General features: G+C 41.9%; 1 protein-coding gene across 2 annotated transcripts in view; it reads left to right on the forward strand.

Moving 5' to 3' along the window:
• The window catches only part of BEND5 (BEN domain containing 5), a 730,611-nt gene that overhangs the window by 216,418 nt on the left and 487,596 nt on the right, over positions 1-26,597 (forward strand). For both annotated transcript variants that reach the window (XM_060276914.1, XM_035121552.2), the window contains exon 5: positions 22,334-22,550. In XM_060276914.1, coding sequence (XP_060132897.1) covers positions 22,334-22,550 — 217 coding nt within the window. The remainder of the gene's footprint in view (positions 1-22,333; positions 22,551-26,597) is intronic.

Consider the following 26,597-nt stretch of genomic DNA (forward strand, 5'->3'; position numbering starts at 1 on the left):
AGAGTGACATTTATATATTAGCTGACTTCTGCTGCGAGGTTTGTGTTGGAAACTGCATATGGATGTCAGGACTAACAACATCATCCCATGTGCATAGGAATGACACTTAAATGGGAATAAGCCTGACTGAATATACCGTACACTGGTGCCTCGCTAGACGAATTTAATTCGTTCCATGGGTCTTTTCTTATAACGAAAATTTTGTCTAGCGAATGCATTGATTTTTTTTTAATTTTTTGCCCATAGGAACGCATTAATTGAATTTCAATGCATTCCTATGGGAAACCGTGATTCGCTAGACGAATTTTTCATAAAATGAATTCATCTAGCGAGGCAACCTCTGCTCGAAAAATCATTTCGTTAAGCGGAAATTTCATTAAGCGAGGCACCACTGTAGTAGGATTTACGTCCATACAACCACACATGGTGTAATGCTAAGAGCAGGCATGTCCCAAGTCTGTTTCGGGGGCCTAATCCAGCCTGCCGGTCTGTTTAATCCAGCCCCTGTGGCAGTTTATTTCGTAATATCCTAAAAACAACAACAACTCAACAACTTCAATCTTAAAAGAAGCTCAACAACTCCAACCCTTAAAAAAAAGCTCAAAAACTTCAATCCTAAAAAAAGGTCAGCAACTTTGGGGTAAAATCATAAAAAAGCTCAACAAAAAGCTCAACAACTTTGGTTGGCCATCCAGTCGGCCCCCACGGCCCTTCACTTCATCAAATCTGGCCCTCTTTGAAAAAAGTTTGGACACCACTGTGCTAAGAGAATCAACTCCATGTTTTATGTGTTCTAGTTCACCAGAATCTGGAGGATTCAACACATTCCAGGTGTTGTTGTTGTTGTTGTTGTTGTTTAAGAGCTCTAGAAAACACTCAGGACTTTTTTTCAGCCGACAATCACCAGAACACTGCCATATTTTGTTGTAGGTCTCATTTGTCAATCTTTATTTTTGTCAGTGGTGGACCTTGGAGTCTCAAATTTCAGTGGCACCCTGTGCGATGCCAAGATTCAGTGTCCCCATCTCTTGCCTTCCATTCTACACCATACTTGTGGCACCCCCAAGGCTCCGCTCCCAGTGCAGCCAAACCAGTCACATGCCCCTAAATCCATCTCTGGTTTTTTATTATCTCTCCCTCTGAGAATCATCTGATTTTGTATACACTCTTTATAGGCCCTGTGATGGAAACTACTATGAGAAAATAGCCTCCTAATCCAATTGCAGATAGTAGATGGTATTCAACTAAATTTTAATCAGAGCAGACCCATTGAAATTAATGGACCTAACTTAGTCATGTTCATTCATTTCAACAGATCTACTCTGAGTAAAGCTTAGTTGAATGCCACCCAGTATCCCTACAGTTAGCGGTTTATGAATGGTTAATTAATTCAACAATTCTCCTTGTTGGTCTATCACTGGTTCATTTAGGCTGCCTGTACTAACTTTCTGCAGCCTGAATCTTATGAACAGAATGAATTATTCTGACCATCTGTATTTATTTACGCACATGCCATAATCTGTCCTCTGCAAGCTCTTATACTGCTTACACATGCAGTTCTTTAATGTGGGCATTTGCCAAGCCAGTTTTTAATGAACTACATTCCCCGTATTTAAATGAGTAAGATACTAATAGCAGGTTTTTTTTTTTTAAAAAAAAAGCCTCTGTGAATACCGCTTTTGCAAATAGCACATCAACATAGAGCAGAAGCTAATTTCATTAAACTACTTGTTAGTTCAGATGTCTTCCCATACCTACCATAAGTGTATGTTTAATTTATCTCTAAAGTATGTGATTTGTTTCTTGGCATTGTCTTTAAGTAAAAAAATAGTTGCTTTTCTTTTTTGCAGCTGTTTGAAGTAACAGCAAGTAGCTCGTATGATGCGGCAAGGGGCTTTTGCTTTTAATTCTCAGATTGATTGGGACAATTGAATGATAATGAAAAACAGCTTGTTCCTCGGTTCCAGAGGACACTTTCCACATAATAGTACAGAATATAACAAGAAGGATTTCTTGGACACTACTTAAAGTTAATTGACAACATCTGTCATTTGGAAAAGCTAGTAAGAAATACCCCTTTTTGCCCTGAAATATTGTTGCACGTTACCCTAATCTTCAAGCGGTGCAAGATTCCAGGGGTTCCAGGTGCTTACTCAGCATTTGTGTTTCCTGAGGCACAGTGGAGACTGTGGTGTCTTTAGGATATATGGTTTATATACACAGATATACAACCCAAGCCTACGGTGGCGGGGTTCACAGCATCAGCACCTCTAAAGTGTCTGCATTATTTATACATGGTGTCAGGTAAGACTTAAAAGTGCTGTTTTAAAAATTATGAGTACATATGGTACTGCACAAATCTACATAATTTGTTTCTTTTGGAATTTTACCACAAAGGGTATATACATAAATTAAAAGTGCTTATCCTGGAATTCAAAGCTGAAGTCAGTGTGTGAGATGCTTTTATGATACAAAATCTTGCATTAAGATTCATGTTGAGATCAACTGATTATCAATTAATGCATCTTAATCCACTCATTTATGCTTGCAATTTTGATGGCTTTCATTATATTAATGAAATATTGATCATGAATACATTGGATAGTTTAGAAATTTAGAATAATCATTGACACTTGAAATATTTAACATTGATTTATATGCTGCAAATGCAAGGGGAAAATGTATTAGGAGCTGCTTTTCCTCTTATGTTACAAATAATGGTTAACCATGTATATTTTAACCTGTATTTTGAATAGTAAAAGATTTCGGGTGAAACAGTGAAAAAGACCTGTGAAAGGTCTTTGATTTGTGCTATAGGGCTTTACCTAGATGGCTTTAAATGAGGACTAGCCAAATACGGAAGAGAGGAGTGTGCTTCTGAAAACCAGTTTCTGGAAATTGCAGGCAAGGAGAGTGCTGTTGTGCTCAGGCTTCTGTAGGCCTCTAGTTGGCCAGTATGAGTGCAGGATGCTGGACTGGATGGGTAGTGACTCTAATGCAGTAGACCTTTTACCCCTCTTCTTCCCTTGCATGCCCTTCCCCGCCAGCTGGCTGGGGGTGGAGCTGTCAGGAGAACCTTAAGAGCTGTCAGGCAGCAGAGGAACCAACCCCCATGTCAGGTTGCCAGGAATGGACAAGACAAGGGAAAAGTCCTTACCATTGGCTTTTATTCAATATTCATAGAAAGAGGCTTGGGAATGTGGCCCCTCTGAATAATGGTGTTGCTCTGAGTGAGTCTCCACCCCCTCCCTCTCTCCTCTTCATGTGTCATCGCTACGGGCGCTGAGCAGTGCCCTCTGCCTCCGAGCTGCCTGCTCTCCTACTTTCAGTGCTTGCCGGGTTTGGGTGTGTGTGTTTGGAATGCTTTCTAAAGACACTGTGTCCATCAGCTGTCCCCCCTGTGGTGCTTTTTCTTCCTCCTCTCCCATTATTTCCCAGCTTTTCCCCTCATCTGCCCCTGAGCTGTGACCTCCCTCAAACCCCTGTTGTAATTATGAACTGCCTTCTTCTTCTCTGGAAGGGTCAGGCTGAGGAGGCACATTGTCCACCATTCCTCCTCTGCCCAGTCCCTGACAATAGTAGTGCATGGGGGAATGAGAAGGGGTATCATTCCATCTGACAAGCTGGAATTTATGTGTAAACAGAATGGATGGAAGAGTGCTACACTGAATTCCACCCTTAAGTTCTACACTTTGTTTAATATCCTATAGAATACATATTCAATAGTATCTCTAATTTGTTGTTTATTTTTCATTTCCTTTAAATAAATGCAAGTCATTGTGAAAATGTGTGTTCAGGAATTAGAAGTATGTCATTCAGGGCAACATGAATCACATATATATATACATACACACACACACACACACACACAGGGTGAGTCTTTTTAAAAGAGGCTCCGTGGAACATGTGTACTCTGCATCCACGGGGCCTCTTTTAAAGGACTCACACTGTATATTATTTATGTTATAAAGTATTCTAAAAATACAGTATTGCTATTGGCCTTTAGCTTTTGAGTATAGGATGGGGGAAATCTACACACCATACATGCAGAAATAATACCCCCTCAGAATTTAATTTAAAGGAAAGTCTCTCACAGATTAAATTCAATGCACACTTACTTGAAAGTAAGTTTGGTTATACCGGTAATTTGTGTAGGACTTACTTCCAAGTGAACATGTGTAGGATTGGACCATAGCTGCCAAGTTATCCCTTTTTTACAGGGATTTTCCCTTATGCTGAATAGGCTCCCTCGTGAGAAAAGCGAAAACTTGGCAGCTATGGATTGGACTGCATTCACTCTGTGGAGGTATTACCCAAAGTTCTTGTTAAGGTACAAGCCTATATATTTCTACTCAGATATAAGCTGCATTGTGTTTAGTGGCACTTAACTTCCAGGTAAGTTTGTCTAGATCTGCTGCCTTCAACCCTGAGTGCTGTAATCGTGCCATTAATATCAACTGGGTGATGGCAGTTAAAGTAATATAAAACAATGCAGTAATATATATGAAAAACCATCAAGATCTTAAATATTAATGCAATGCAAATCATACTATGAAAATTATTCCATGGCACATATTTAGGGAGATGCGATTTTTAAAGAACTTCTTAATGTTATTGTAATACATTAAAAGCCTGCTTCTATATATACTAACACAGGAGTTCAGGAAATCCATCCGTCCCATAATATTTTTTCTGTTCCCTTCTGGATTGGTTAGGGCTGATCTCAGCAGTGTCAGTAATTATTATTCTGATGACTTGCCCCTGAAAGGCACTAGCTTGTACCTGTGGGGACAGCAAATCCATTTGCCTGGGAGTCGGAGGCACAGGCTGGCGCCAGAGAAGAGAAGGGAAAGATGATTAATATGTCTTATAGATTCACTGCCTCTTCACTTGTCCTAGACCTGCCAGTAATTCCACTCCCCTGTGGTTCCACCTTGATCACAGATAATGGAGGCAGATTGAAAGTTTGAAGACAGAAGCCTCTCTCTTTTCCTGAACTGACATTACTCACCCAGGCTAAATGAGCTGTACAGCCACCTGCACCTGCCTATGGGAAGGCATCTCAGCACACTTCACAGTAATGCTACAATAAAGCAGCAACTGCGCTCTAATTAAACAGTGTTTTCTCTCCCCCCCCCTTTGAAACTGTATAGCAGGCTGCCATTAGCAAACATATGATAATGCCACAGAGAAAAGTAACTTAGGGTGACTGGGTTTCCCCCTTGTTTTTCTTTTTAACCTTTCTAATTTCTTTCTACCTTTCTCTGGCAATGATATTCTTCAAGGTTATTTTGAAGCAGTGCTGTAGTTATTACGTATTGAAAGATACAAGTGACAACTATAAATAAAACAATAGAAGAAAACGTTATTTAAGTCTGCTTATAGTTATGTCCTTATAAAGATAAGATTTTTTTTAAAAAAAATAAAAGTTTGACTGAAGCGGATCTCAGTCAACACATCAAAGACAAGGAGTCTTGGGACTCACTTTGTAAAACAAATCTTAACAGCCACTCTGAGCATATAAATTAGGATGATATGAAACAAGGCAAGAAAGTGCTAGTATGTACTTGTTACTTATTGTCTGTAAAAGGAAAACAGTGTACGTGAATGCAACAGTAGACACAGAATGGTAATAGAATACAATATCTATTTTGCACCTAGCAGTGAACCACCCTCAAAGGAAAAATATGTTTTAAAGGAACATAAAACTGTTCTGAATGCTGAGTCAGACCACTGGTCTGTGTAACTGAGTAGTGCCTGCACTGATTGACTGGTGTTATCCAGGGTCTTAGGCAGGGCTGTCTTCCCCAGCCCTCCCTGAACATGTGACATGGGATGCAATGACTATCCAGGGTTGTGTCCAATGCTAGTCAACAGACACGTCTTTCCCCTTAATTGCACTTTTATTCTTGAAAAGGCTTAGTCCACTTGATTTCTGCCTGCCCCACAGCTGGGTTGCTCTCCCCCCATGCAACCACAAACCATGTAAAGAACTAAAAGCAACAACAGAACATTAAGAGTAAAAACAACAGTTGGGCAACTCTCTTGTGTAGATCAGGGTAGGGGTGGGAGCCTAATTTTGGGGTGCAATGGGGAAGGGGAGGGTGTTACTCTGGCTTGCTCCTGGCTCAGGACCCCTGTCTCCTTCCCTGCCATTCCCTAGCTGGGCATACCCCCCCTTTCCCTCCTCTCCTACCTCCCCCTCTAGATAGAGAATAGAGGGCAGGACAGGAAGGCAGGCCAGATACCTCCCTCCTTCCCCTTCTCTCTGAACCCTTCCAAGGCCAAGCAGCATCTTTGCTGTCCTCCAGACAGGAGCCCAGTGAGGGAAAACTTGGGTTGGCATGATGCCAGTGAGGGTAGGTGCTTATTTGGGGGAGGGGGAACTCTGAATTTTATCTATTCACTGGTGGAGGAAGAGGGGGTTGGGGAAGTGCACCGCCCCTGGCAGCGTGATCCCGGTGGGGCCCATCGTGGCTCCCTCCGCCCACGCTGAGACCATGCCCCCACAGGCAGCCACCACGCCCCCCCCCAGGACGCATGCCATGCCCCTGTGGGTGGCACGCCACACCCCCGGGATGCGTGCCAGCCATGCCCCCGCCTGCTCTCTGCCCCTGGTGCTGAAGCGTGAAGCTCCACCACTGTATCTACTGTGATGAAGGCAAAGGGATCAAGTCTGGGGTTTTGTTCTTTTTTGCTACCCTTTCTTTCTGCAACTTTCCCCTTCCCTTTTTCTCCCTCTTTACACCTCCCTCTTTGCAGGTTCCTTCTTCCCCTCTTCCTCCTCCTCCCTCCACTCACACTGGTGCTACTGTAATGCACACAAACACAAGCTACTGTAATGCACACAAACACAAGCTCCTCCTCCTCCTTTAAATATCTGTCATAGCAATCCTCCATAACTTATTGACACACTGGGATGTCAATTGAAAACTGTCCTTCCTTCTTTTGCCCCCCTTCCTGCCCCTCCCCACTGATCCAAATAGCACTATAGCATTTATTTTCCTGGCTGAGTAGAATCCTGAACAAGAGCACTCCTACTATTCCACTTGGAGTTTAATCCTAATTTGCTTTTACATTTACTAAGCTGCTTCATATATGATAAGGCCAGGTTGGGGCAGGAGGTCTCATTAAATTCGGGTTGCATATTTTAGATGATATTAATTATTTTAGTGAGTGGTTGTTGACTTCTACTTAAGTGAAAAGTAAAGAGCAACTGCTGAGTTATTTGGAACATAATAAAAGCACTAGGAAAATACAACATTTGGAAATCAAGTCAGTTGATCAGATAAAACGGTGGGGGTGGGATAAATGTATGTTGTGCAAAGATAATAAATCACAAATTTCTGTACCTGACTCAGAAATGAATAACTGTGTTCTATTTTTGAAATAAGGTATGATTGCAATAAAGGCCAAGCTGCCTACGCTGAGTGTCATGTTTGAAGCTCAAGGAAGCATAAATCCCCAACTGTTCTGAATAAAGTTAGATTTTGAAGGTCAGGACCTTCTGTGTACTTGGCAATTAAATCAACCTTGGGAACTTCATTGTCCTTTTGCTCCTCCATACTATTTCTGCTACAGCACTCATGGTCTGGAACTGAGGGTGATAACAGGTGTAACGTTTTATTTCAGGACAGCAAATGTGTGTTAAAACCACACCTAACACTGCTAAATTGTGGTCTTTACCAGAGAAAACAATTTATTTATTTATTTATTTAGCATAGTAGCTTAATATCTAAGAGACAGCTAACTTTCACACTCTTTCTGTCCATACGTTTTATGAAGAAGGGGAACATATGGCCTGTCTCCCCTACGCATTAGGAGATGAATATTAAAACTCGAGATGTAAGCTGTTTCAAGTCATAGCCTTTCATAATATAAGGCTTTTTGTTTTAAATTCCTTGCTGGTATAATGTGTGTGTTCTCTCTCTCTCTCTCTCTTTCTGTGTGTGTGTGTTTAGTGTATTTGGCTGTTACATTCTAGAGTGGTGACATTTATGGGAAGTGAATCTATTAAATTCTTTATAATGAATAGCATGTAACAGTGAAACATATACGTTTTACTCATTTTACCTTCCTCTGGGAGACTAAGGCAACATTTTGGCAAGTAGGAGTAAACAGCTTTGTGTTGGCATGCAGTAAATTAAACTGAGTAATTAAAATCAATAGCAAAACAGTAGCTAGGCAGAAAGGTCATATAGCACAGCAGAAAATGTTGGGTAGCATATTGCTCCAAAATCAAAATAAATTCCTCAACTTTTAATTTTTCTTTACATGTCTAAAAAAATTCTTAAGACTCATGAGGGAAATTGACATATCACAGAGCTTCCTTTCTAAATTCACACTGCCCATATGAGTGCCCTTTTTGTGGTGGCACCCTGGTTTTGAGTAGTCTCACTATAGATGACTTGTGTCGTAACCAGCGTTGTAGCTAGCCACTCGGGTGCCCAGTGCGGTGCGCGTGTCCTGCAGCCGGGGGCGGGGTGAGCTGCCCATGGGAGTGGGGTGAGCCAACGCAGGGCCCACTGCGTGGAGCTTCTCCCTCAGCTGTAGGGCAGCTGAGGCAGTGGGCAGACGCAAGCCCCATGCTGCTCGAAAAAGCAGCGCAGAGCTTGCAGGCAGTCCGGCCGCTGCCTCCCTCTCAGGAGACACCTGTGGCTCAGGCACGCTGCAGGCACGGTGCCTCAGCTAGCTACCAGTGATGTAGGAAGGGGGGGTTCAGTGGGTGCAGGAGTTTTTTTTAAAAGAAAAAAAGTATCGAGAGCCCTTTTTTTTTTACTTTTAAAAAACATATTTTTGCCATTTTGTCACCTCCCCTTAGTGATGACACCCGGGGAGGTCTGCACCCACCGCATCCCTTTTCCTACGCCACTGGTAGTAACCACTTGTCTTTTCAGTGTCAGATGAAGCCCTTTTTCTTTCCAGATAAAATTTATCTTTTGTTGATGGTTTTACCTGAAACCCACAGAAGGGGCTTCCATCCTGCAAATTCCATCAAATTCAGGATTACCAATGATGTGCTTTAAAGGGAGCTGGATTTAGGTACCAGGCCTATTGGCAGACCATCTCTGCTTTCTAAAAATGTCTGCAAACATAACATGAAGGCTGGAAACATTAATCCTGCTGCATGGGAATCCCAGCCTGGAGACAGTCAGGTTGTGTATCCACAGCAGTGACCAGAGGAGAATTGACTGCTAGGAGGAGCACAGAGAGAAGAAACACCATGATGCACCTATAGCATCAAAACCGGATGCCTTCATCTGCCCCAGTTGCAACAAAACATGTCTCTCCCATATTGGTCTCCAAAGCCACAGCTGGTGCTGTAACTCTCCAACAGTTTGACTTTAGTACTGGTGGCACACTCTACCCTTGTCTCTCAGGAGAGGCGGATGCCAACATGGGACAGCAAAGAAAGCAACTAGAGTACTGCGTTATAAACCTGTGTAGCCATCATTGAAATTCTATCTTGGTAGTTAGCACAGAAAATATTTCAACAAAATCTTGTCACAATACAAGACTGAAAGAACATTTGATATACACAGTGTAGCCCACAACAGCAACAAATATGGAACTTTGTATGGTGTTGGAAGCTTTCACATACATATATTACAGCCCACATTTTAGACATTTGTATATTTAACTTGATAGCTGCATGAATTATACATCAGGTACTTTCTCAAACATTTTATGTAAGTGTATTGACAAATGTCCTTTAGTTCTTGATGAGATGCATAGTAGTGTTGCAACATTTTGAAGACAATTTGCTTATAAGTTTTATCCCATATGTTGCTTTTCCTTGATTACATCTGCCTCTTTATTTGGTTAAACAAAAACAGCTATGGATCTTTCCCACAATCCCTCAGAACAATATTGAAATGCTCTCTTTACCACTCATAGAATTGCTGTATCAGTACAGTTCGGAAATGGGCCAGCAGGATGCATATGGTCCTTAAAATGCTTGTTTTCAACCCATAGAATGTCAGATTCTGAGTGAGACTGGTTTCATTCCATTTTCTTAGGATCCAAAGATAGGCCAGCAGAAGAAATTCTGTTGAGGTTTTGCAAAGTGCTGCACAAGAGCTAGCAGAATACTTTGTACAACATAGACATATACTGAGACATTGTGGAAGAACCTCTGCATGCCTTTTGACTTACAGAAGAGGCTGTCCCCTTTCCTGCCTCCAACCCTTGGGCAACCAGTGGAATGGGAAAAGCTCACATCAGGTGTCACAGAGCATGCTGGTCAGTAATCACACAGTTCAGAGTTGGAGTTAACTATTGACAAAAAAATAGTCTCCATAGTCTTGACTGAGTGTCAGGCCTAATGATCACAGCAGGTCCTGCTCCATGAAATCAGTTGCCGAGATTGAAAGTCTCCACCTCCCCACAGGCGTCTAAGTCCCCTCCACTACAGGGCTTCCCCTAAGCAGTTGGAGACTTCGCCTGCATGCAGCCTATTGCTGCTCTGCTTGTTTCTGGGACACGGGGGAGGGGGGGAGGGGAGCTTGTTGCAGCAGGAGGGGGAGACACCCATGACTCTTCACCAGCCTGGCTCATCTCTGCCTCTTGGCCTCCCTCCTCCAATCACCGACTTCAGCTTCTGCCTCTTATTCTGGACTTCTGTCTGCCATAGATTGTCTCAGCTTGCTAAACCCTGTTACCTCTTCAGCTTCTGACACCTCCTCTTCCCCTTCTTCTCCCTCTGACCACGTATTATTGTCCCACCACCACTGCCCGGGCTCTGAGCCTTCTTTCCTTGGTGGTTCCCCACTGGTTCCTCCCAACCAGTCATCAACGTCCAACCATCAAGTTGCCAAGGGATGAGAAGGGCGACAAATGCAGTGCTGAGTTGAACGAAGTCACAATCTTATTGTTTCCAGGTTCCAGGGAATTTGGCATAAAGCATGTAGAAATACTGCATTGTAGTTGACAATCTAACTGCTTATAGGGGGCAGTAAACTGACTTTTCCTGCTGGGTAACCCTGGGCATTTATGCTGTGGGGTACTGCAAGATTCCATTATATTCCTCATACATTTTTTTGTATTCCTCATACTTTTAAATATCTATATAAAACCATTGGGAGAAATTATCTGAGATCTGGAATGAGGCTCTCAGTTAAGAATTTAAGAAGAGCCTGCAGGGTTATGCCAGTGGCTGCATCCTGCATCCTGTTTTTACAGTGGCCAAACAGATGTGCATAGGAAAGCCTGAGTAAGACCTGAGTACAAGAGCATTCTGCCACTTGTGATTCTTAGTAACTGGTATTCACTGCCTATGTCAGTGGAGGCATAACATAGTCATCATGGCTAATAGTCCATGATAGCCGTATCCTCCATGAATTTGCCTAATCCTCTTTTAAAGGCATCCAAGTTGGTGGCCTTCACTACTTCTTGTGGAGCAAACTCCATACAGTAGTTTAATTGTACAGTAGTTTAATTAAGTGTGAAAGAAGTACTTTTTTGTCAGTTCTGAATCTTCCAGCATTCAACTTTATTGGATATTCATGAGTTCTAGTGTTACAAGAGAGGGCAAACCCTTCCCCTGTCCACTTTCTCAACAACATGAATAATTTTGTACACCTCTCTTATGCCTTCTCTTACACACTCCCCCACCCCGAAACTAACGCACCCCCTATTGTTGCAATGTTTCCTTATAACGGTGTTGCTCCACCCTGCTTTATAATTTTGCTTGCTCTTTTATGAACTGCTTCCAGTTCTACAGTAGCTCTGGCATGGCTGGCAACCAGTGCCTATAGTATTCTGTGCTAGTTAGTACTCACAGTTCATTGAGACTACTTAAAGAGTTCTAAGAACTATGTAAATAATACTGCTTCTGCTTACTCCTGCGCTGACCTTTGCCCATATTAAAAGTCTAGGCACAGGCTGCAGAGGAGTAATTTTCATCTTGGTAGCCCTGCTCCTTAGCTATCCAGTTCTAAGATGATTGGCTGGGTGCAGTGGGCCTCTCCAGCCGCAGGCAGAACCAGCCACAAGCCCTACAGCAAAGTAAATATATGAAGACACTGAGTGAGCATGCTAACTTTTAAGTATTTGCCATTTGAGGCCTGAATATATAGAGCAATGTTTAAACATTAACAAATAACAAGTTTCTCATGTAAATGCTCTTTCTAATCAAGGTCCTTTGCTAGTAACAGAGAATTGTTAATTGTAGTGGGAGTAAGATTTGACCATAACTCTGGGAGACAAATAAAAAATGTATGTTGAGTACAATGCAGGGCAATTCTTGTTTAACTAAAAAGCCCATGGGAACATCCAAATTGAAAAGTGAGAGTAAGTTAAGAGAATGGCAGGTAATTGCATCCCTGTCTCCCTCTGCAATGTTTTATCACTGTATGAAAGGGAATCTGATGGAGCGAGAGATTGTTTTACATGCTAGAGGGAAATGTGAATCTGTAAAACAGGATGCATCAGTAAATATTCATGCAACATCTTTGCTTTTGTGAAGCTGTTAATACAGAAGAAAATCTCCCTTCTAAACTGTTGTGCTCTTGTTTTACAAATTACCAACCTCTTGATGTTAATGGGCAGAGATGGGGGGGGGGGAGGGTTAGTATGCAGTGTAAGTACAGTACCTCTCTGCGGGGCCATCCTTCCCATTGGGCTGACTGGTGCGGTGTGCCAGGGCGCCCGCCCAGCAGGGGGCGCATCAAGGAGGCACATGGAGCTGCCTGTGCCTCCGCCTCCGCCTCCGCCTCCGCCTCGCCTGCTTTGCTCATTTCCCGGCAGCGATGGCTGGAGCGAGGCGGCAGCAGCAGCAGCGGCGGAGCTGCCTCTGTCGAGGGAGACCTGGACCTGGACCTGGACCTGGGCTACCTTCTGCCTACACTCCTTCAAGTCACAGCGAGCACAGACAGTGCTGCCCCACAATGCTCCACGGCACCTCATTTGAGGTGCCACAGAGCATTGTGGGGCAGTGCTGTCTGTGCTCGCTGTGACTTGAAGGAGTGTGGGTGGGAATGCACATGAGGTGCCATGGAGCAAACCTTCTGTCAGGGCAACAGCTAGGGCTCCCTGGACTGCAGCACCTCTCCGCCGCTTCGGCCGAGCAGGCGGAGGCGGAGCACAGCTGGCAGCACCCCTGCCTGTCCCGCCGCACCCTCCTGCTTCCCGCTGCGCCTGGCCCTGCCCTGCCTCTCTGTCACCCTCCACTGACAGAGAATATGTTGGTGGTAAAGGTTGTTCTGTGCTGTGATGGAGGTCCAAGCTGCACACAATCAGGTGGGTAGCTATCACAGGTGGTCCTTTTGTCAGCAGTAGCCCTGAAGTGGGGTGGTACAAGGTGCAGCCCCAGGCCTGTGCAGCAGGTGAGGGCAGCTGGATACACTTGCCCCAGGCCTCAGACCCCACCAGGGACAGGCTGCCTTTTTTTTTTTCATTTATCACTATATTCTAACAATACATCTACCCTGGGCCTCAGACAAGCTCTGCATGGGCCTATGTGGCACCAACGGATCCAGAGCTCTGTTGATCCTCCTTCTCAGGTCCCTCGGCTGTGTCAGTGCTAGTGCTGGTACAGTATGAAGCAACAAAAAACCACCACCACACCTTCTGTCCTGACTGGAAGGAGCTAGCAAGGTTTTGAATACAGTGGTGATCCTGCTACTCTGATATTTCCTCATCCAGCTACGATTGTTCTGCTCCATTTTGTTTAAAACCTTTGCAATTTTTTTGGTACCAGGTTATAAGGCAGCATACAAATGACATAAACATATCCGGTTAATACCACATTTACCAGTTTGAAGCACAATGCAAATTTATCATTATGGACAATTTAGACTGTAATCCTAAACACACACAAACTGTAGTCATTTGTTTGCTCGGGGGTACTTTTTACCTTGCCTAGAGGATAGTGTTCACTCAGGTTATTTGTGAACCATATTCTCCTCTAGATCAGTGTTTCCCAGATTTGGATCTCCAGCTGTTTTTTGGACTACAACTCCCATCATCCCTGATCTAGAGATCCAAGTCTGTGAAAGCTGCTCTAGTTGAAGGGAACTGGAGGGGGGGGGGGACAAGAACCAGAGCTGTCTGAAAGATATCACTTATAGTTTTGTCATTTCGTCTCATTTCAGTATACCCTTTCATTTTGCATTGCTTTCAATGGGAGACCCAGCTGCAATTCTGCTGTCTATACTTCTGCATGAATTTTTCAGGCATTCTTATTCCTCCTAGGAATTATACTTGCCAAATTTCAAATCAATAGGGAAAAGGGGTTCATTTTAAAGCAATGTTCAGTGTAACTAATAAATCAGAGTTGATCAGAGTAACTAATTTTGCTCTCTCAAGTACGAACTACAAGTAATTAACTAAAGGGAATGTGAAAGTTAGGCTAGCACGGAGTAGAATGGTTTGAAAATGCTTAAATAAATGGAAGAAGCATTTGAGTGTGAACTGTTCTTTCACAAAGACAAAAGGCAGACAAGAGAGAAACCTGTAAAGGCTCACTCTCCAAGGAGAAAGAGTTCACAGAAATCAAAGCCAACCTCCTCACCTCTTCTTTATACTTTCCCAAGTTCTCCTCACTCACAACTGTGATTTGAGGTTTCCATATGGAAATAAGGTATATCAGAATGTTGGACACTCTTTAAAATGTGTTCAAATTACATTGATAATCTTCCTTTCCCCAAATATGCTTTCTCCCCAGTCCCTGTTTAATGGATTCGTCTGACCTATTCTTGATGAGGGGATGACTTTGAATGAGCATAAAATGAGCAATGAATGAATATATGGCATTAAATAATCATAGAATACATCCAATTGTGCACCACCAGAAAGAGGTATTGGGTCAGCGTGCTCATCTGCAGAACATCTGGGGTCAATGGAAGTTATGGGAGTGGCAGAGTTCACCAAGGGCTACAAGATGGTAGGGGGTTTACAGAGTCCAATGTCTTACTGAGAATCTTTTTTTTTTTAAAGCATGTGCTGTCAGAAAATCATTTCTTGGGAAAAGAAAGTGGTGAGAATTCAAAGCTCTTAAACACAGAGAAACATATTGTAAATGTTTTCTATTGAGATTATGTAGTTTAGTTTATTGTGAAAGTGCATCTGAAAATGTTTGCCCACTTCAATCACACATTCCACAGTAAAAATAAAAATCAACGAATATATGCAATACTATTATAAACCAAAAGAAGACTCAACAAATTCTGTTTGATATTCTGTCTACATCATATTTGTATTACCGCTACTTTAATTTCATATTAATAACTTACGTTGTGACCAAACAACAACAAAAACAAAAACAAAAACCCAATTATGTTTGTAGGGTAGTTTGGATGCAGATGTGTGTGAAAACAGCATCTGAAATTCAGACATCACCAAATTACTGCTGTAGTCTTTTGCATTCTTGGGAGGTTTTTAAAGTTAGTCTTGTGTGCAAGATATGCCACCCAAGAGTACCCTAAATGAAGTTCACATGGATTTTAAAATTTATTTCTGCAGAAAGGAGGGGAATGGGAATAGATGAACAGATGGGAAAGGGAGATGGGAAATAGAGGAAAAGTCTAATTGGCTAATTGAAGCTAAGAGGCTATTAAGGCTGACCGTGTGGTCTACTGACAATGTACCATAGAGACTGGGGTGCGAGACTGAGGCTGGTTTCTTTTTCCCAGGCTGCTATGGGCTGCAAAAAATAAAGTCAAAACATTCTATACCATAATGATAAGTCTTAGTCAATTAGACTGAGAACTGAAGAATAACATAAAGTGAAAGGACTAAAGGAGGAAAGTACAACGAATCTTCTCTTACCCTTCTTTTTAACTAAAAGCAGCCTTATGAAGCTATGAGTTGAAGAGGAAGAATGGCAGGGTAGAAGGAGTGCTTTTTTCACTTCCAGCCATGTTGTTGCTCAAAACCCACCCTGCAACTTGCTTTTCTAGCTATGGGTGGTATCAGGATCCCTGCGTGGTGCAACAACCTGGGCTCTGATGAGGAGGGGCCAGCCACATTCAGCAGCACACAGATGCAGAGACAGTTGTCCGGGCCCCCAACTTCGGAAGCAGCCAAGGTTTTGGTTTGGAGGGGCTGGCCCAGACCAGAGGACAACCCAGGTGACATCATGGCTAGGCCTGAGCCACAGCCCAAGCACAAGTGGACCATGGGCTCTTAATCCAAATTGGGACTTTTTAAGTTCTCACTCATGGAGCATGCAATCCTCACAGAACTGGATTCATCCACTGTAAGGACTCATGTCTCCATCTCAGCCTGGCAACACGCTCAAATGAATTTCTCAGACTGGAGAAATGCTAGGCTCCAAGCCAGAGATTTTACCCTTTAAGCCTTTTATTCCTCAAGGAAGGGGTAGAGCCTGGGGGCAGGGGGTGGATTTGTTTCCAGAAGCATAAAAGTGGCTTGTTTTGCCCGATCCTGCACTGTACATATAACACATTCATATTATTCCTAAACACACACAAAAAAGCTTTTAGCAGGTGCCAGAAACTGTACAGTGAAAGCAGTAAGTTTCAAAGTGTAGGTGCTGCCATGCTGAAGGATTGATCCATTACAAGTGTGGAATGGATGTTATGTGGCACTTGTACTAGTTCTGCAGATGAAACTGGTCAAGCAGCCATGTATGAGGCCAGGTGTGGGGTGGGGTTCCTTTGTTGTGCTGTTGTATTGTGAGCGGAATAATGTTTGTATGAGTTATGTTTTTACATTGCAATGCAGTCGAAGCAAAATTCCAAGTATGTATGGTACTTAGCCAATAAATTATTCCTTATTCCTTATGTATAGGGTAATGTAGTTAGACCACACCTGGATTACTGTGTCCACTTCTGGGCACCACAATTTATGAAGGATATTGACTAGCTGGGGCATGTGCAGAGGTGGGAGACAAAGGTGATAAAGGGTCTGGAAACCAAGCCTTATGAAGAACAGTTGAAGGAATTGGGCTTAATAAAGAGGAGACTGAGAGGAGATATGATAGATATCTAAAAGACTGTCACAATGTCACATGGAGGATGGAGCAATATTGTTTTCTCCTGCTCCGGAGGTTGGGACCCAAACCAATGGCTTCAAGTTACAAGAAAGGAGATTCCGACTAAACATCAGTAAAAACTTTATGGCACTAATAGCTATCGACAGTGGCTTTGATGGCTTGGGACTCGGGCTCGGGCTCGGAACCAGAGGAGTCTCAGTCTGCACCGGATCCTCTGCCTCGGGCAGTGGCTGAACCAGTCTGGGGCCTGATTCTGAGGACCCTCAGTCTGCACAGATTCCCCTGCAACAAGCACCAGCTAGGCTGAGTCAGGGGTCTGAGCCTGTGGGGAATACCTCGTTGCCATCAGCTAGGTCATCACCGACAGCTGGTCCACTACTGGCTGAGTCAGGAGAGGCTGAGGCGGCTCCTGGCTCTAGTAACCCACCAGTGTCTCCTGAGGGCAGACCTGAGTACTCGCAGGAGGAGTGCTTGCCTTCGGGCGAGACAGGGTGGTGAGTCGCCGGGGGTTCGGGACCGGCCATTACCCCGTCAGAGAGAAAAGGCGGTCAAACCCCCACCCAAGGTTACAGGAGCAACATTGCTGTTTGCCAGATCCTGCCTGTGTTCCTGTTCCCGACCTTGCCTGGTTCCCTGCCCTGCACCCTGCTTCGGCTACATCGGACTGACTCTACATTGACTCTTTGGACCGCAGACTGGACCTGGACCTGGACCTCAGTTCTCGGATTACCCACGGGACCAGCACGCAGACTCCCGTGAGAAGTGGTAGACTTATAAGCAGAGGCTGGATGTCCCTTTGTCGTGTATCATCTTGCTGATGAGATTCCTGCATTCCAAGGGGTTCAACTATATGTCCCTTGGGATCCCTTCCAACTCTATCATTCTATGATTCTGTGAGACTGAATTGTGTTTTGAGAGGTTGTTTATAAGTCAGATTGGTAGGTAAAGAAGCACTGTCTTTGCAGTGTGTGTTTTCCCCTTTTCCTAATTAGCACACAATGTAAATGTACATTGCATTATTCCAGTTACCAAGAAATCTGTGTACAGCATATGCTTTGGGTACATAAGGTCCCAGGTTCAATCCCCAGCATCTCAAGGAAGCGTAGGGAAAGAGTCTTGCCTGGCACTCTGGAGAACTGCCAATCAGTATAGAACAATAGTGAGCTTTATGGACCAATGGTCTGACTCAGTGTAAGGCAGCTTCTTATGTTCCATGTTACAGTCAACATATTCATGAAATATGATCAATATTAGTATTCAATAATACACATTTAGAGTGCCGATTTCTTAACTTTTAGCTAAAACACTGAAGGTTATGACATTTCACTTTATTTTTCTTCTGTGTAGAGAGAAACAGCCAGATGTTCTAAAAGGTATAAGAGCTATGGGGACTGCAATCAGGTGGTTAAAGAGGAGAAATATATGCAGAAGTGTTTCTAATTAATTGCATCCAGAACCAAAGCAGTTATATCACAGTATCTAAAACTGCTTTGGAAAATGGTTTCAAAATGTTTTTGTGGTTACCCTTCCCCTGGTAAGGGCCGTTCAGTTCCATGTCAAACAAGCAACCCCTACTTAACCCTAAATTCTTTGGGCAGTGTTGGTCAGCTTCATGTTTCCATTTCTAGAAGGAAACAACAGCAGTGTTGATCGAAGGCTACCATCCCTTGAGTGACTTCAAGGCAGCAGTCCTGAGGGAGGGAAGGCCAATTTATTTATTTTTTATTTTTTATTTTTTTATTTATTTAGTGACGGCTCATGTAAATGTGGTCATGCATGAGTGGGATGCATGTAAAAGTGTCTGTACATCTTATGGGTAAAATCTATTCAGGGGGTAGTAGTGTTGCTTGTCTAGACAGGAAATTGCTGCTTCCAAACATTTTACACCTTGCCCCTCAATGTCCTCCATCAGGAACTTGTGGATTGTGTATAAGCTTTCCCATCGGTTTGTGCGACTGGTTTGTGCATGTGTCTTTTGCAACCCAAGCAGCCAACACTAGTTAGGAATACCAATCGCTGTTTCAGTATCATGCTGAAGCCAATGGAGTGGGAGATGATGGCTATTGTTACGAATGGACTTTGGACATATTTTCATCAAATCGCCATTCAGATGTTTAGTTAGTTCGATAATGCACATAAGTATTAGTTAGCAATGTACATTTGTAGTCCTAACCAAGGCTCTTGGAGACTATATGTAACTGGAAATATGCTCCAGTATGGCTTTCTCACTTTAGCTGTCATGTATTGCATGGCCTATAGCATAAAAGGGTGGAGCATTTCTGCAGATCTGTGATAAGATATATATTTTCCACTCTCTATTTAGAAATGCAGCTAAATTTCACATTCTGAATCTGTTTCTGCCAGGCCTAGGTCACATTAGTATTCTACTGGCAGCTGCCTATAGGTAGTAATATTGTTTTGTCCATAACCAGAGGGAACAATCAGACTCAGCCATTCTCCGGCTATAAACCAGCCAAAGTAATTGGGTTTAATTTTAATTTTTGTAATAGCTTTAAATTAATAGAAGCAGCTGCTGCTACAGTGTGTGGGTGTCCTTTTCCAGCAGGCGTAGAACAAAAAGAGGGAAAGACTAAACAATGGTATGTCTAGGACACAGAGGTTAATGCAAGAACTGAGCAATGTCTTTTTCTTATCAAAACCCCCAATTGGCCATATCTAGCACCTTGTCTCTTGTGCTTCTCTGTCTCTCTCCCTTCCTCCCTTTTTAATTCCCAGATAAAATCTAATCTGATTAGGCTCCTGTATGTAAAGATGTTTTGTTGGTATTGAAACACTCAGTCTCCTTTTCCCTTTGACTTGGGAACAGATTAGCACTGACGAAGTGTTAAAAGTGATAAGAATAGATAAACAGCCCCATGAGTCCCATTACAATTATATTTATTTGTATGAAGAGTTTGAACCTTTTCTGAGACTTTGATTTTTATCGCTCAAGTAAGGGTAGGTTTTCCTCCAGTGAAAGGCACTGGGTTGTGAAATTGACTTATGACTTGTCCTAAATTATAAATTTAACTATAATATACTGTAGATAAATATTTTTTGTTAAAACTGTTGACACCCAGTTGTTTGACTTCTTTGGACCAGAATGGAAGAGAGCAATAACATCAAAGCCTGATTGCAGAAACACACAAGCATGTTAGATTAAGAGATTAAAAATAAAATAAAATAGAAGCAACATGTGCTGTGTGCCATCTGAACTAGTAGCAAACTAGTAGCAAACGAATCTCAAGTAGCTTTCCCTAGCAATATGAATTGTTTCATTATAATCAATGCACTTTCTCTTGTTGCCAACATAGAAACAAAGTTTCTGCATTTGCACTGTTTGAACTTGCATTGCATATTGAGGTCTGGGGGCTTCAGTTTATTTACTCACAACCATATAATCTGTTTGATATTATGTACAGTGAGAGATACCTGATAGCATACCAGAGACATGTTGGATGATAGAAATATGTTAAGATATTTCAGGAAGCTATTTGCTTAGCTGGATGTATTCTAAACCACTGAGCCTCTTGGGTTTGTTGATTGGAAGGTCAGCAGTTTGAATTCGTGCAACAGGGTGAGCTCCCATTGCTCTGTCCCAGCTCCTGCCAACCTAGCAATTCGAAAGCACACCAGTGCAAGTAGATAAATAGGTACTGCTGTGGCAGGAAGTTAAACAGCGTTACCGTGCATTCTGGCACTCGTCACAGTGTCCCGTTGTGCCAGAAGCAGTTTAGTCACACGACCCAGAAAGCTGTATGTAGACAAACGCCGGCTCCCTCGGCTGAAGCGAGATGAGCGCCACAACCCCATGGTTGCCTTGGACTGGACGTAACCGTCCAGGGGTAATTTACCTTTACTTTTACCTATTCCCCCACCTTCACTGCTATTTATATCAGATTGAAAACTATAACCCTCTAACCTTTTGTCTTTGCGGTCTGCAAAAAATAGTAGTAGTAGTAGTAGTAGTAGTAGTAGTAGTAGTAGTTTGTGGCTAGTTAACATCAGGATCTTTAGTCAGCACAATGTAAATAAAACAAAGAACAACAATCAAGAGTGGTCCCCTTTATTCACTGGAGTTTAAGAGCCAAAGCAATATGAAGGACAAATAATTTTTATGCCATCTCTAATTAACTGCATCACTGAGTCTTCATTGTATTTTGCCAGGAAGATGTCGGTTTTTCTTTGCATACTCCTTAACAGCTGCTAATTGGAAAGACTCTTCTATCATGAGAACTTTCTGTCCTCTGTTTCATATTAGCAATGAAAGGCCAAAACTGATCCTCTCCAGTTGTCTCATTTCTCAGAACTATTACCGTAGGTCACATTACTACTGCTATGTCTGTAAATCATATTACATTTTCTTCACCATTATTGCCTGACGGTAGCTGACTTCTGCTACAAACATTAGATGGGACCTGTTTATGATATTCCTTAATTGAATAAGCTACTGTCTGCGGGATGATAGTATGCTTTTGCCAAATAGGATTGGAAAATTTGTTGTATTTAATTGCAAGACCCTCGTGGAGTCTGTCCAGGCAGATAAAGGTGTACAGCCAGTACCCATGGCCTGCCTGCCTAGGGAATGGGTCTTTTACTCACCCTTGCAAGATTGCTACATAATCATATTGAATTGTTGTGCATAGATGCTACACAGAACAAGGTTCTCTCATTCAAATTAAATAAAAAAATCTACTGTGTTTCCCCACCCCCTCTTACTTCCATAGCTTACACCTGCATTGCCTTATGATGTGGTTTTATTTTATTTATTCTAACTATTAAGATTTTTCATATAATGTATACTGACAATAAATGCAAAAAACAAGAAGGAACAGTAGCAACATAGAAGGAAAGGCTGCAGTCCTATAGCCCACTGAGTACCCCACTGAACTTAATACCGGTAGATCTGTCTTCTGAGTAGACATACCTAGGATTGTGGTGTATGGTAAAGCAGAGGTGAATTTTGCAAAGAACTAGAGGAGGCATCCCCAAACTGCGTCCCTCCAGATGTTTTGGCCTACAACTCCCATGATCCCTAGCTAACAGGACCAGTGGTCAGGGAAGATGGGAATTGTAGTCCAAAACATCTGGAGGGCCGAAGTTCAGGAAATGCCTGAACTAGAGTGATCCAGATCTCAGTTGTCAAAGTTTTAACTTCCTTCTGTATTAAGCTTGGAAGGTGGTGGATGATTACGTGGAAAATGGAGGTGGATTATCTACATACAAAACCTGTTTCAGATTTATTCCTTTGCAGTCAGAGCCATAGAGCCATTATATCAGGGAAGAGAGATTCCCCATTTTCCATATATGTACAACTTAACTGTTGCATTTAATTTAGCCAATGGTTTTGATTGTGGCATTTGTCTTATCTTTTAGGCAAAGGCTGCCACCCAAAAATGTGTATTATTATCGCTGCCCTGATCACAGGAAGAACTACGTTATGTCATTTGCTTTCTGCTTTGATCGAGAGGATGACATATACCAGTTCGCTTACTGCTACCCATACACTTACACAAGGCTTCAGCATTATCTTGATAATTTACAGAAGAGGAGCATGGACTACTACTGCAGAGAACTTCTGGGACTTAGTGTGGTGAGTAATAAATGCATTTGCCACTCATAATATTTCCTTATTGATCCCTGGACCATAATGACAATATAGTAGCATTCATCATCTAAGCGGATGTACCCACACATGTATTTGTTTTGTTGCTATCAAGGACACAACAGAGATTAGCTGCACTGTGAAATATAGGCAAATACAGGTCCACATAAGGCAATATGATTGTGACATGGAGAAATTGCCACATAGTTTGAATTTGCCTCCAAAGATATATTAAAAGAAAAATGCAAAGAAGAAGAAAAACATTCTGGCATGGATTTTTATTGACAACACCTTTACTCTCCCATCCTCTTCCTCCACATTCACCATGATTCTGTTCCCAAAGGAAATTGTTTCTCCAAAATGAGATGTTATTTTGTGTGGGCATATGTAAAATATGCCCATGTTGTGTCCCGCATTGATACTTCCTGTTGCAACTACCACTGTTGTTAACAACAAAACTATTTAGGCTTCTCTCTGCTTAGTTTTGCCAGAACTAGCTACGTAATTCTAGTATCAAAAAGTATGGCCTGCAATACTACTGGTGGCCACCAAGATCAGGCAGCAATCTGTACCAAGACTGGTTAGGGCCAACCAATGAGGTGCAGAAGACTCTGGAAGTATGGTATCACATTTGAACCGTCAAGTCAAAGGGAGAGAGCCTATTGATGATATCCCACTCAGGTTCCCATGAAACCTTAAGTTGGGTCTGAATAAGGAAAAGCCCAAGCATACATTTGGATGTGGACATTATCCCTCATGAATCCTGTCCAGTCTGTCCCTTTTCCATGTCAAAATGGTACTTCTCTTACTATAAGTAATGCAGGACTCGTATTACGTCGGGTTGAAGATCATCATCATTCGAAAGCTGTAACTGCTATAAATGGCCCTTCTATAAATTCTAGAGTTTATACTACAAGTTTATCAGCTGCTTCCTTGATTAATAAAAAAGTGCAAAAAGTAGAATATTGTTTTAGGTTTATCAGAGTGGAAACTTAAACAAAGATAAATTCAGAAAGAATAAAACTGTTGGAGTATTCTATTCCATGCTTCCCTAAAACGAGAATCAAAATTTAAAAAGGGGAGGGAAGGAGAGGGCAAATTACATAAAAGGAAAATGAAGTATATCATTGTGATACTGACAATGTTTAAATGTCCATCTCGGAGGATTCATATATCTGTAGTCTTCTTCTCTTCTTTCTTTCTTTCTTTCTTTCTTTCTTTCTTTCTTTCTTTCTTTCTTGGGTTGAGCACAAACATTGGCATAATGTTCAAAACAATCATGAAACTCCTTATAACAGAGGCACAAAGATTTTATTTTTTCACTTTTTACATAGCTACATATGTTGAAATAATGGCTTTAGAATACATTTGGCCTTGCCCAGTTATTTGTGATATAGCTACAATGCAAAAATAACTTGTGTTCAAAATATGGTATAATAATTTACTAAATTGACTTTGAGTCAGATATGTTTAAGTGGGCTTCTGCTAGGCTAGTGGATTTTTTTTTTTAAAAAAAACCTTTTGTTCTTCAAGCAGGTTTTTCTCCCTCCCCTCCACCATCATATCGCAAACATCTTTTTAAGCTTGCTTTTCCTTAGCAGTTGGCCATATGGCATTGTGGAGTGGGGAGTTATATGGTAGATTTTTAATTGTGGACTTATAGAGCTAATTTCACGGTTCTTTGGGTTATGGTCATTATAGCTTGGTTTTTCTGTAACAGGCATATTGAGTGATGGAGGATTTGCAACAGAGGTGCTCCATTTTTTTTATCACAAATAACCAACATCTACTACTGCACAACTGTTGAACCTTGCTCTCTGTCAAAGCTTGGCAAATAATGTAGTACTTTTTAAATTATCCTAGCTTTTCTTCATGTGACATTTTCCTAGAAAGCTTGAAAATGTGAGTTAAAGATTTTACAGTGTTTGTCGCTCATGCTCAGTTTTAAGAGGTTGAGAAAAGGTGAAACCCCCTCTCCCACTCCCTTGGTTATTATGAACAACTTAAATTATCAGTTTGAGAGAGTTCATTGAAAGCAGATGCTTTCTGTTGGGTAATAGATTAAAGTTGCAGCATATAAAGGAGACAGAATAAGGTTATTGTATGCAGAGATTGGTGAGTCACTCATCATCCTGCATTAAAATTTTGACACTAATCACATTTATACTTTTTCTCCTCTGAAAACTTCCACAATTAAATCCATAAATGCTTCCTGAAATTCTTTGAAAATTAAAAATGGAACAGCAGTACAGGACATGCAATTTCCATTAGATTACCAAAGTTCACAGTGGTTGTAGAGCCAAATGACACATGTTCTTTTTGCTAGCCATGAAGATAAGCAGATCTGATTTTACTTTTTATGTCTGAGAGCTTTTGAGCATTAAAAGTCTGTGAAATGATCTCAAGACTATGCAATCCTCCAAGCTTGGTTCCATGGCAGATACCCATTCGGTACCATTTCTACTGACCTGATAGTTCTGCCTTAGAGTGGTTGGTTTTTAAAAAAGAAAAAAATCAGCTAGGTAATTAGTGGCAAGTCAGTTATTATAGCTTTGGAATAGTATTATAACCATGCCAAATGATTTATTTTTAAAACAATATTTATATAAAGCTTGGTTGTAAAAACAAACAAATCTCTAAGGGGTTTACAAAAATATAAAATAAAACTTTTTAAAATTATTGATAAAACAGTTAAAAACAGGTACCGTATTTAAAAACATTTGAAATATGATTAAAATCAACAGTAGCTTAAAAAGAGATAAAATACACATAACTTCTACATTTCTGAATAGGCTTGCCTTAAAAAACAACAACGTATTAAGCAGGCGCTGAAAAGAATACGGAGTATAGCAAATCATAATCTTACAGCAATCAAAATACTGTGCAGAGATGACCCTGTCTCTTATGCAGTGATTGCAGTGAAATTTTATCCTCAGTCATTTGGGGGCTACTTAATTTCAGAAAGATGCAACATTAATGTTGCTTCAGAAACAGCAATATGTGAATAGCTAAGCAGTATGTGAATAGAAGCAGCATGACATTCTTTATGTTGCAATCCACTGTATAGTCATGAAAACATGATGCATTTTTAAAATCTTCTGTTGGGTCCTTTCTGGGAGTTTCCAGCTGTTCAGATGAAGTCTTCAAATACAGTGATGGGTAGTAATAGTTTTCTAGGGGTATAAATGGTGAGAAGGAAGCCAACTACAAGTTATTGACAGTTCCATTTCAGTTTTTTGATTCAGAGATTATCTACCTGTTGTTTAATTCTGCTGTAAGCCTGGTATCTAGGACTAGATGGACTTTTAAATTTAAATGAAGGATGAGAAACCTATGGACTTCCAGATATTGTTGGTTAACAACTCCCATCATCTCTGAGCATTGGCTTTGCTGGTAGTGGCTGAAGGGAGTTGTAGTCCAATACAGTGGTGTATGCATTTTACGAATTTAATCTGTTTCAAAGGCACCTTCGTAGGTCGAAAAATTCGTAAGTAGGAAAACGCCATTGGAAACACGATTTCCCATAGGAATGCATTGTAAATGGAAAAATTCGTACGTTGAAGCAGCCCTATCTAAAAATTCTTAAGTCGAAAAATCCCTGTCTAAAACCGCCGCAGGCAGGTGTGGACGACTCCCTGGTCCTGAATGGGGTAACTGTGCTCCTGAAGGACCAGGTGCGCAGCCTGGGAGTCATTCTGGACTCACAGCTGTCCATGGAGGTGCAGGTTAATTCTGTATCCAGGGCAGCTGTTTATCAGCTCCATCTGGTATGCAGGCTGAGACCCTACATGCCCGCGGACTGTCTCGCAAGAGTGGTGCATGCTCTAGTTATCTCTCGCTTGGATTACTGCAATGCGCTCTGTGTGGGGCTACCTTTGAAGGTGACCTGGAAACTACAATTAATCCAGAATGCGGCAGCTAGTCTGGTGACTGGGAGCGGGCGCCGAGACCACATAACACCGGTCTTGAAAGACCTGCATTGGCTCCCCTTACGTTTCCGAGCACAATTCAAAGTGTTAGTGCTGACCTTTAAAG

Source organism: Zootoca vivipara, chromosome 7 (assembly GCF_963506605.1).
Source record: "Zootoca vivipara chromosome 7, rZooViv1.1, whole genome shotgun sequence".
In the NCBI taxonomy this organism is placed as follows: Eukaryota; Metazoa; Chordata; class Lepidosauria; order Squamata; family Lacertidae; genus Zootoca; species Zootoca vivipara.